At 38.7% G+C, this 12,737-nt stretch overlaps 1 protein-coding gene across 1 annotated transcript in view; it reads left to right on the forward strand.

Moving 5' to 3' along the window:
- Positions 1–12,737, forward strand: part of cfap74 (cilia and flagella associated protein 74) — a 119,196-nt gene that overhangs the window by 13,796 nt on the left and 92,663 nt on the right. The window contains 4 exon segments of the mRNA XM_062054726.1: positions 7,996–8,153; positions 8,600–8,810; positions 10,849–10,992; positions 12,022–12,180. Of these exon segments, the coding sequence (XP_061910710.1) occupies positions 7,996–8,153; positions 8,600–8,810; positions 10,849–10,992; positions 12,022–12,180 (672 nt within the window).

Genomic DNA, 12,737 nt, shown 5'->3' on the forward strand with positions numbered 1-12,737 from the left:
CAGTAAAACAGTTATTTTACTTAAGGAAAATTACTCCCAATAGTGATGGGTCCGGCAACACAGATGCATCGGCACATGCGTCGAGCTCATAGAGTGATACTCTGTGTCGGTGCGCGTACCGCTTTTAGAAAATCACGTGACCGATCATGAGCTGCTTTGGTCACGTGACCGATATGCGAACTGTATCGCACTGACGCCGCCTCTGTGCCCTGTGAGCAACGTTCCCTCTAAGGTGCGCGCCTGCACAATTGCGCACTGCTCAAGCGTCCTCTGCGCACACTGTGCGCCGCACAGCAAATATATGCCGCGCACCGAATCAAACTCATCTGAATTCTAAACAAAATAAACACATTTATTCTGTGTAATTTTGAAATGCAACTTTGAGTGACAGTGACAACAAGCGACCCTAACGGTGTTCGTCACCAACACGCATACCACTAAACCACTGATGCGTTTATGGCCACACAAAAAGTCGGACAACTCAAACGCCACACAAAGTTACACTATGACTCCTGAGTCATACGTGTGCTTATTTTTCTGTCATTTATTATTAATGTTAATTTATTGATATTAATCATGGAATGCTGTTACTCGAGAAAGTTACAGGAATGACGGCGTGGCGAAGTTGGTAGAGTGGCTGTGCTAGGATTGCTGGTTACTGGGGTTCAATCCCCACCTTCTACCATTCTAGTCACGATACATATTCACATTATTTATTGACTGTATCTAAAAAAGATAAAAATATATTTTTATTTAAATGAAGATATGAAATAATCCTAAATGAGATACAATGACTTGGTTTATATTATTGTATATACTAGGTCATAAAATCAGTGTCAGTTGAGTCGGTCCATAGGTTGCCTGTAGGGATTTTTAATGTCCAGCAGATGTCAGTATTTAGTGACACAGTATCGACACAGTATCACAACAGTTTTGCAATGTGTCGAAACGCTTCATGACGCCTCATCAACCCATCACTAACTCCCAACAATGATCCAAACAGGAGATAACAAAAAGCGACAGTGCGAAAAAGAGAAAACAAAATGAGCACCGTGGAAAAAAGAACAAAAGCTACTATACAATAACAACTAATAACATGGGTTGGAGTTGCAAGACCTTCAAACTACCACACAACACCAAGCTGGATGGCACTGGAAAAAGCCAAGAAAGTAGGTATCAAAAACTCGAGAGTCATTGGAAACTTCTGGCGAGAAGAGTCGAGGAGGGGAATTGTCAAGTGCCATCCAGCTGTCAAGGTGCTGCTTAAGTAGTATCAGGAAGATTGGAAACAGCTGTGCACGTCTCACAACTCCGCCCACAAGGGGAACACAGGATCTCTGCCTAGTGGTTAGAGCAGGCCTGGGCAATTATTTTGACTCGGGGCCAAATTTAAAGAAAAAATGGGACCGGTATATCTGATTTTTAGGAACACTAATACAAAACCTCACAATAATGTCTGAATGCTAAAAACGTTATGACAGACCACTTTAAAAAATGGAATGGAATTTAAAAAAAATTTACTGAATGAGACACCCAGAATGTACATGAAAATAAAAAATGTGGGATTTAAAATATTAACTATGAAGGATAAAACACTGAATATTGACAACATATGAACGTCACACCCCCTCTCCATCCACATATTTTACAATCAAGCGAAACGCAACAAAAATATGAACGCGAAGGGTAAAAGAAAAAAACCCCACCTACAATCTGATATATCTGATAGATCACTAAGCTTTAGAACTTTGTTGTAAAAATCTGTCCCTGACACCCACATTTCAACTAATTAGATGACCATAGTAACTAATTAGAAGACCATAGTAACTAATTAGATTACCATAGTAACTACCAGAGGTGTGGACTCGAGTCACATGACTTGGACTCGAGTCAGACTCGAGTCATGAATTTGATGACTTTGGACTCGACTTGACAAATTGTAAAGAGACTTGCAACTCGACTTAGACTTTAACATCAATGACTTGTGACTTCACTTGGACTTGAGGCTTTTGACTTGACATGACTTGCTACTTTCCCCAAAACCCAAAGATTAAAAAGTTATTTGGGAGCGCGCCGCTACGTATTTTTCCTTTTCTTCGTCTGTGTCTATCAGCGTGTTGTTCCTGTCAGCTGGTGTGCTCTCAGTACAACAGCCAATCAAATTAGATCTACGCTGTTTTCATCATACAGCTCTCATCCAATCAAATTGCAGGACAACCAATGAAGAAGAATTGTCAAACAATGCGGCAGTGAGAAACAATTATGCCAAAGTTAATTTCGTTCGGGTATTAAAACTACGACTCGGTCAACAAAAAACAAATAGCCCTATGCAAATCATGCAGTTTGAATATTATAGACGGAGACGTAACAACTTCCAACTTCGTTCGACATTTGAAGATGCACAAAGAAGGGTAAGTTTTGAATGTAAGCTAACGTTTATTGGCTAAGTAACGTGACTTTTATTTGCTGTGTAGTTAAATCAGTGAGGCTGTAAACTCACTGCTAACGTTATAACCATAGACATCTTATAAGGGTACGCAGCATGGAGCGCTACTGCCTACAGGCGCAGACGAGACGCGGGGCCGCCATCTTGGAGTGGTGATCCGCTCCACTAGTGCAATTCATTTGGCAGGAGCAATGAACTGTCAGCGCATTTAATTCATCTTACCTCACTGAATACCACTGATTTTCATGCGCTTTGTTGTCATACGTGTAGCTATGATAAAGGACACATGTTTTGGCGTGTTTTATTATTCATAGTTTGCTTAACAGTAATATAATATTCTTATACGCTATAAGTGACCAGACGTCCGAGATCAAAACTGGGAATATAATCCCCAGAGAAAGGGGAAAAAAACGGTCAGCTATTTTTAAATTGAAGAAACAATATGATTAGGTTATATATACATGTGTATATCCTACATAAACAATGTATGAATACATTAGATATCTATATATCTTATAGACTGTATCTCTGTTGCTGCAGCAGCAGAGAGTTTATTCTGTCTTGACACTTTGTATTGATATTTTGTATTACATTCTTCCCTTAAATGATCATGTTTACAGTGATTGTTATATATGTATTTTTTATGTATGTCGCTTTGGATAAAAGCGTCTGCCAAATACTTAAACATATATAAACACCTGAAAGTCTTTATATCAGCTAAAACCACCAATCTGTTTCACTGGATTCAGAATAAAACCAAATGCTGTCTTACCCAACAATGTTAGTATTTGAATATTGTTACTTGAAGACTTATTCCTGGTTACAATTATACTGTTAAGAAAGTATTGTCTTATATTTTGCCTAAAATGAGAATGCATCATAATCAGTGGCGGCTGGTGAATTTTGTTTTAGGTGGGGCTGAAAGTTTGTAAACCAAACCCCTTTAGGGGCGTCATCCTCCCCCAGAAGATTTATTTGTGATTTTCACATAGAAATATTGAAGATCTTTGCTCCTTCTCAACTCTGTGGTAATGTTATTTTCATAAAATACAACCAATAGTACATTAATGTTAAATCTTACTTGTGAAAAGTAATCCCCTGATTCCTATTTTCAACAGTCCGCTCATTTGAGCAGGAAAACGCTGAACACCAGCCCGGCATCTTTGTTTTCTACCTGTCAACTGTCAGTTTAGGCTACTCGCCGGCTCCTCATCACCACTTCAAGATGCAAATTGCTCGCGTCACAGCAACCAATGCTGCGTCTACTTATAAGATGTCTGTGGTTATAACGTCATTGCAAACACGGCAATCTGCTGCGTCCACTGCAGTTCGCTACCTTATTCATACTTTTTGTCAAGTGATTTTTTTCAAGCAGGGTTGCATGAGGTACCTATACATAACGGTACGTTAGTCAATGTATCACACACAATAACGTAACGTTAGACGGCGGTCAGCAGCACCGCATATTTTAGCCACCTACAAAAAGACAAATAGTCAAATAAAGGTCAGTTAAAATGTATACAATATTAAGAATATGTGTACATATTGCATAGGGCCCTGACATCTAAAAAGTACAACTCTGTTCATTGTTATGTTCATGTATTTGTTATGTTTTTCATATGTACGCACACATCAACACACATACAGTATGAGATGAGATCAATGAGATAAGGTAAGAACAGAATAGAAACTGCTGTGGAACTAGTTACAATGCAATATGCCATGGACATACAATGTTAACACTTTTGTACAAATAAGTACAGTTGCACTTGTTTTTGCAAATGTGTTTATTCTGTAAAGGAATGAGTTAAATGTTTAAATTTGTTTACACTATTAAAATGACTGGTTAATAGTGCTATTATGAATTGCAATGTCAGTACTATTTTTTTTCCTGCTATTTCAAATGCACTTGTTTTAATAAATAAATACAACGTTTTAAAAGCATACACAATCTGTGTAAAAATATTAGTCTGTGGTTAAAAGGACTTGAAAGGACTCGAAACTCAAAATGCATGACTTGTGACTTGACTTGAGACTTTCCAGTCTTGACTTTGGACTTGACTCGGGACTTGCCTGTCTTGACTCGGGACTTGACTCGAGACTTGAGGGCAAAGACTTGAGACTTACTTGTGACTTGCAAAGCAATGACTTGGTCCCACCTCTGGTAACTACTGTATCATGCAAAAGCGCAGATTCCAACCATTGAAATACTTTGTATAGTTCAAGACTTACGGTCATTTGAAAACATCACTTCACATAATAATGGCAGCTACGCTTTCCATCTTAAAAATCTAAAATAATTATTTGAGAATGTCTGGCGGGCCAGATGAAAAACTTAATGGGCCGCATGTGGCCCCCGGGCCTTAGTTTGCCCAGGTCTGGGTTAGAGTGTCCGCCCTGAGATCGGTAGGTCATACCAAAGACTGTAAAAATGGGACCCATTACCTCCCTGCTTGGCACTCAGCATCAAGGGTTGGAATTGGGGGTTACATCACCAATAAATGATTCCCGGGCGTGGCCACAGCTGCTGCTCACTGCTCCCCTCACCTCCCAGGGGGTGAACAAGGTGATGGGTCAAATGCAGAGGACACATTTCACCACACCTAGTGTGTGTGTGAGACAATCATTGGTACTTTAACTTTTTTAACTTTAACTCTAGGGGGAAGTACAAATGTAAGGACCAGGTCAGGGGTCACCAACCTTTTTGAAACCAAGAGCTACTTCTTGGGTACTGATAAATGCGAAGGGCTACCAGTTTGATACACACTTATATAAATTGCCAGAAATAGCCAATTTGCTCAATTTACCTTTAACTCTATGTTATTATTAATAATTAGTGATATTTACACTTAATTGAACGGTTTAAAAGAGGAGAAAACACGAAAAAAATGACAATTAAATTTTGAAACAGAGTTTATCTTCGATTTCGACTCTTTAAAATTCAAAATTCAACCGAAAAAAAGAAGACAAAAACTTAAAAAAAAGAATTTATGGAACATCATTAGTAATTTTTCCTGATCAAGATTAATTTTAGAATTTTGATGACATCTTTTAAATAGGTTAAAATCCAATCTACACTTTGTTAGAATATATAACAAATTGGACCAAGCTATATTTCTAACAAAGACAAATCATTATTTCTTCTAGATTTTCCAGAACAAAAATTGTAAAAGAAATTCAGAAGACTTTGAAATAAGATTTAAATTTGATTCTACAGATTTTCTAGATTTGCCAGAATAATTTTTTTGAATTTTAATCATAATAGGTTTGAAGAAATATTTCACAAATATTTTTTTTCGAAAAACAGAAGCTAAAATGAAGAATTAAATTAAAATGTATTTATTATTCTTTACAATAAAAAAAATAAATTTACTTGAACATTGATTTAAATTGTCAAGAAAGAAGAGGAAGGTAAAAAGGTATATGTGTTTAAAAATCCTAAAATCATTTTTAAGGTTGTATTTTTTCTCTAAAATTGTCTTTCTGAAAGTTATAAGAAGCAAAGTAAAAAAAATTAATGAATTTATTTAAACAAGTGAAGACCAAGTCTTTAAAATATTTTCTTGGATTTTCAAATTCTATTTGAGTTTTGTCTCTCTTAGAATTAAAAATGTCAGGCAAAGCTAGACCAGCTTGCTAGTAAATAAATAACATTTAAAAAATAGAGGCAGCTCACTGGTAAGTGCTGCTATTTGAGCTATTTTTAGAACAGGCCAGCGGGCTACCCATGTGGTCCTTACGGGCTACCTGGTGCCCGCGGGCACCGCGTTGGTGACCCCTGGACCAGGTCAACTGCACCAAAAAGGGAAAACTGAAAATACAAACCATAAGGTGGCAGCAAGCGGTGACAAAAGTACCCCGATTTCAGACAGCCATTTTGAATATTCCGCTCCGAATGTCTTCGGCAATTTCCTTAGATTCGCGGTCGGATGATGTCACCCTGGGAACGCTTCTGCACTCTTGACCATATCAGCTGATCAGTCATACTGGAAATATGCAATAATTAGAAAGAGATGTGCTGTCTTTCACTCATAATTCCTATGTAAGACATGAACACAATTTTCTTTTTTGTATGCATTCTAAGCCGTAAATAAATAAGAAGTCTGCTAACAATTGAGTAAATGAGGGCTCTCTATTCCGGCCACAAAACTCTTTAAATAACCATCCAAAACCCGCCAACAATACTCTTATGTACATATCGTCACCTGAATATTAACCAAATATTAGCGGTGTTATTATATGTGCTAACGAAGACAAACTATTCTTAGTAGTGCATTGATCACAGAGAGGTAACAAGCTTGTGCTGCAGCATTGAGCTGGCTGCTGCTGCTGCTGCTGCTGCCGCTGCATCATCAGGTCTCGGCCCGTCAAAATTATTCTAGATTATAAATCATGCCACTCATCTGGACAATAGGAAGATTTAGCCATAAATCTAGAAGTTGTTCATCTGCGTAATTCAATTTATACTCTGAGATGGAGACAAAGACACGATAAGGCAGCAACTTTTTCTTTTCACCCTTAGTGAGGATTATGAATAATTCTGAATCTAAATGGGAAGATATAAACATCCTATCAGTCGTCATCGCAATGAGAGCAGACATTGTACAGTAAGCGATCGTTTTATGTTCATAGTTCGAATTTCTTCTTTAGCACTTAGCAATACTGCTACATAATGCTATAGTGTTTTAAAAATCTGGATCTGTTTAGCACACAGCTCCTAAAACTTGTAGCTCACTCTCTTTGTATTCAGGCAAAAAAATATAAGGTTCTGGATTATTATCTTTTCCCAAAGTAATCGTTGTTGGCTCTCACAAAATCTGCATGATTAGCATTGTTGTTGATGGGGAAGAGATCTGTGGTTCCTACCTCTACGTCACACGTTCACGTGACTAGCTTGCTCATTAACTTTCAAAATGGCTCAGGAATCTCTGAAATTGATACTGTTTTGATCTTAGCTAGTTACTAGCAAACTTTGTAAGTCTTTTGGTGTTATAAATCAGATATATATAATATTAGCTTCAATAGAGAGGCAACTTGTTTTCCCATTTTAGTGGTACTTTAAGAAACGCCATCCTCTGCGCGCAAATTTAGTAGATTAGCTTTTAATGCGCTATCAAGTTTGCACATGTTTTAATACACACACACATTTAGTAGATCAGGCACTTCAAGTACAATAATGTAATATTATGCCACTTGCATTTTAAGATAGTCCAAAATAGGACACTGCAAATGTAAATACTATTTGCAACCATTTCATCTAGCAACTACTAGAGGTTTTATTGCTGCATTACCCCGCTGTTCCCTAATTTGGAGGTACATGCATTCACAGACATCAGTTATTATTGTTGTGTTACTTTAAGTCCCAAAAGTTACATATTTTAGGAGAAATCCACTGATCATTATGCATCTCTACTGATTATGTATTTCTTATACATACCTATCTCTTAAACATTTGTTTATACCCTGATGAAATGAAGGCTGTGTTGCAAGTCTGCATGCATGGAACAGGTTGCGGTGACGGGTTTGCCTTAAAAATCTTGTTTCTTTAGGAGAACCTACGGGTCAGACAAAGCCGAGCCAAAGCAAACGCCCTGAAGCAAGAACGTCAACAGAACCGGCTGAAAGAATCCCTGCAGGCTCAAGGCTTAAACAGCACCAGGCACATATTCCAACAGAAACGAGAAGAGGAGGCAAAAAGAAAGCAAGAGTATGTCCTCTCTTCACCTCTCCTCTCCTCTCTTCTCCTCTCTCCTTCTCTCCTCTCCTCTGGCGTGTTCTCATGAGAATTTAGAAGTAAAATTTATGGAAAGTTGTGTATTTGAACTGGACTATTTTGTTGGCATGACAACTGAGCAGGAAGTTTATATGCAAGCCCTCATAATGTCGAACTACAATAAATTGCTACAAAAATGCAACATTTCACCACCACTTGAACGTGGTTAGGTTGCTTTATGATTATATGATTGATTAACAGATGTTTTGCACAAAATCCTACTAATTTATCCCCAAAAAGTTCCCCCTGTACTCTCCGCTCATCACCACTCCACTCCCTCTCCACGGAGCAGTGGGTAGGTGTTTTTTCTCTGGCTTTGTGCCGAGGTATACATGACCCCGTTTCTGTATAATAACGTGCTGTTGATGTGCTCTTCTCAGGGAATTCAAGGAGAGACAGAAAGCAAAGAGGGTCGAGATTGTGGACAAGATTCTTTTGGAGAAGCAGATGCTGAAGAGTAAAAAAACTCAGCAGGCATCAACGACTAAAGCCCGCACTGCCCATACCATCCTTTCCCCAGGCAGGATAAGAAAGAAGCTCCTGTATTACCTGGATACCAGAACACCACCAGGCACAGAGAGTGGCACAACAGTGGGTGGATATAACTGTCTATGTTGTCAGTGTGAAATAATAACCCCACATACAGTAATTAAACCAGCATTTTTTGACATTATATCTGCCTGCATCTTAATAGTTCTTACCTAGGTGTTTTCACATGCTTGATGTCTGCCAATAATTTCACCGTTCTGTGTTTTTTCACAACCAGAAAATGTCTTTCATTGTGGTTGTCTAAACAAATGAAAAGCTACTGTCTGCCTCAGTTAAAGGGGAACTACAATGATATTAATCTGAATTAAAAACACTTCCCTGTGGTCCAGATAATACGTACTGGATATTATTACATTTTTACAACCAGTATTTTGAGTCGGCCTGCAAGAAGTTCAAAACTGAAGATTGCAAATCAAATAATTTCCCACACACTCCAAAAGTATTGGGATTTATCATTTGAAAGTATACACTGTTGAAATATATACACTGAAGATGCCACCGCTATTTTTTTTGCCAGACACGGTCGAAGGTAAACTTAATAAACATAATATCGATTCACCCTGCCACAACATTAGGTACACCTGCATATTCGGCTATCGAGTCAGACCTCCATAAAAAATAGCTGTTTTGGCAGCCTTTATGTCACTGCATGTCACACGCAAGTGTTATTAAGCGCACATCAAGATTAGATGAAAATTATATTTTTTGTTTTTGCTCCCATTTTTAATGAGTTGAACTCAAAGATCTAAAACTTTTACTATATACACAATAGACCTATTCCTCTCAAATATTGTTTACAAATTTGTGTTAGTGAACCTTTCTTCTTTGCCAAGATAACCCATCCCACCTGACAGGTGTGGCATATGAAAATGCTGATTAAACAGCATGATTATTGCACAGGTGTGCCCTAGGCTGCCCACAATAAAAGGCCACTTTGAAATGAACGGTTTTGCTTTATTGGAGGTCTGGGGGGGTCAGAAAAGCAGTCAGTATCTGGTGTGGCCACTGCTGGATGTGGAGGTCCTGGGCTGGTGTGGTTACACATGGTCTGCGGTTTTGAGGCCGGTGGGATGTACTGCCAAATTCTCTGAAACACCTTTGGAGACGACTTATGGTAGAGAAATTAACATTCCATTCACGGGCAATAACTCTGGTGGATATTCCTGCAGTCAGCATGCCAACTGCACGCTCCCTTAAAACTTGCAACATCTGTGGCATTGTGCTTTGTGATAAAACTGCACATTACAGAGTGGCCTTTTATTGTGGGCAGCCTAAGGCACACCTGTGCAATAATCATGCTGTTTAATCAGCATCTTGATATGCCACACCTGTGAGGTGGGATGGATTATCTTGGCAAAGAAGAAATGCTCACTAACACAGATTTAGACAGATGTGTGAACAGTATTTGAGAGGAATCGGTATTTGGTGTATATAGTAAAAGTTTTAGATCTTTGACTTCAACTCATGAAAAATGGGAGGAAAAACAAAAGTGTTGCATTCATATTTATGTTCAGGGTACATCCACCTCGCTGTGACATCACAATGTTGCCAGTCTGCAAAACCCCATGAACAGAGGCATCCAAAACTGCATGCAAGATCACACCAAAATGAATGAATTCTATGATTGGTCACTTTGACATTAGAGAGCAGAAAAGAAACGGCAGATCAACTGGTCTAAAAGGGGGGTCTATTTAAAGGCTAGAGTATGCAAATGTGTTGTAAGATGGGACTTAAATGCTTCTACTTAGGTAGCATCTCTAACTTTTACCGGGAGGGCATTCCAGAGTATTGGAGCCCGAATAGAAAACGCTATATAGCCCGCAGACTTTTTTTGGGCTCTGGGAATCACTAATAAGCCGGAGTTCTTTGAACGCAGATTTCTTGCCGGGACATATGGTACAATACAATGTGTTGCATAATCATCCATGTTGTAATTGTCTTACCTGTTAGTTAGTTAGTTAGTCAGTTAAACCCAGGTGGTGACCTTTTTTTGGCCAGTATAATAAAACAATTGCAGAACTGTACTCACTTTTGGAATGTTCTGTATACCTTATGTTGTGTGCTCTCATGTTCCCAACAGTTAAGGAACGTGAGGCTAAGCAGCAGCTCCTCATCAGAATCAGAGTACCAGGAAGACCTTGCCCAAAAGGAAGTGCTAAATCTGAGCCTTCCCGACAGCCTAGAAGAGCCTGAATTCTGTGGGCTGTGGGACCAAAACTACAAGGTTAGGCTAAAATGTAATTCCCCAAAAGACACAGAAGTGAAACCCACCATAAATCATGGCTTAAATAGGGCAGCTTTGTTATAGATGACAAAAATGATCCTACTGGTGTGTTTTCCGCTGATTTAATTAGGATGGTGTTCTATTGTGAGTAGCTGCTCTATGCTTACAACAAAAGTTAAGTTGAATCTCCTGTGCCTTATGCTTGCTCGTGTTGCTTATTTTGTGGGGGAAGCATCTACATGTAAGGTTGTTGTGTAGACCCTCCACCTGTCAGTCCAAAGTGAATCTTTCTCACAGTTTTCAATCTCTAGTTGGCGCAGGTTAGTGTAGTGTGCCACAAGTGCTGCAATATAAAATACTTTGCTCAAAGGCAGCTATGTGGCACTAACTGTAGTGTGTCTAAGGGTTGTGTGGCTCTGCAGCTCATCCAGCAGCCCACACATGAAATGTAGGGCGACAGACATCACTTCTCATTGTGCTGGTGCCTTTGATACCTCGGAGCGAGCCGCGATCAGCTTCCGAGACCCAAGCATGTGACAAGTGGAGTGCAAGCTATATAACGGCCCCCGACTCGTGCCCTCATCAAAGCTCCGTCCCAACAGTTAATGGCCACTGGTAATAGATGAGCAGGATTGTGAGAGGGTCATGATCAAATGACTGTTCTTTAACAAATATACAAAATAGAGGCTTAAACCTTTTTTTTTTTTCATATTAAAGTAACCACCTAACATACACATTTTGTCTTTCCCATCGCTGCAAATAATTAGCATCAAATGTGCTCTTGATGCTTCTAAATACACAGTCACCTACTGAAGATAATTATAATTCTGCACATTTAGTTTGAAGGTTTTATTTTTATCTGTTTGCTCGAGATAAGACTATATTTATACACAGATAAACTGCTTTTCATCCACCGAGCGCTTTGCTCTATATTAAGCAGCTTTCTTTTAATGCCAATGACCTTTGATTTCATTATGTTTGAATACTATAGGGATTATGTATCATTTTATCATCCTTGTGTGCTTTCAGTTTCCTTCCAACGATAAGAAAGTGTTGTCGCCGACAGTTGCAAAACAAGAAAAACCTACCGTGGTCAGCTCGAAGTTGAGTGTAACCTCCAAAAAACTTGGTGCAAAAGAGGTCAAAGGACCTTCATTTAGCAGTAAGCCAGAAGTCATTCTATTCAAGGTATTTATGACTTGTTTTATTAAAATAGCATTCATTAAACATTTAATTGTACTTCAAATGAACATACAAACCCCGTTTCCATATGAGTTGGGAAATTGTGTTAGATGTAAATATAAACGGAATACAATGATTTACAAATCCTTTTCAACCCATATTCAATTGAATGCACTACAAAGACAAGATATTTGATGTTCAAACTCATAAACTTTATTATTTTTTGCAAATAATAATTAACTTGGAATTTCATGGCTGCAACACGTGCCAAAGTAGTTGGGAAAGGGCATGTTCACCACTGTGTTACATGGCCTTTCCTTTTAACAACACTCAGTAAACGTTTGGGAACTGAGGAGACACATTTTTTTAAGCTTCTCAGGTGGAATTCTTTCCCATTCTTGCTTGATGTACAGCTTAAGTTGTTCAACAGTCCGGGGGTCTCCGTTGTGCTATTTTAGGCTTCATAATGCGCCACACATTTTCAATGGGAGACAGGTCTGGACTACAGGCAGGCCAGTCTAGTACCCGCACTCATTTACTATGAAGCCACGTTGATGTAACAC

This window comes from Entelurus aequoreus, linkage group LG07, assembly GCF_033978785.1.
Source record: "Entelurus aequoreus isolate RoL-2023_Sb linkage group LG07, RoL_Eaeq_v1.1, whole genome shotgun sequence".
NCBI classification, from domain to species: Eukaryota; Metazoa; Chordata; class Actinopteri; order Syngnathiformes; family Syngnathidae; genus Entelurus; species Entelurus aequoreus.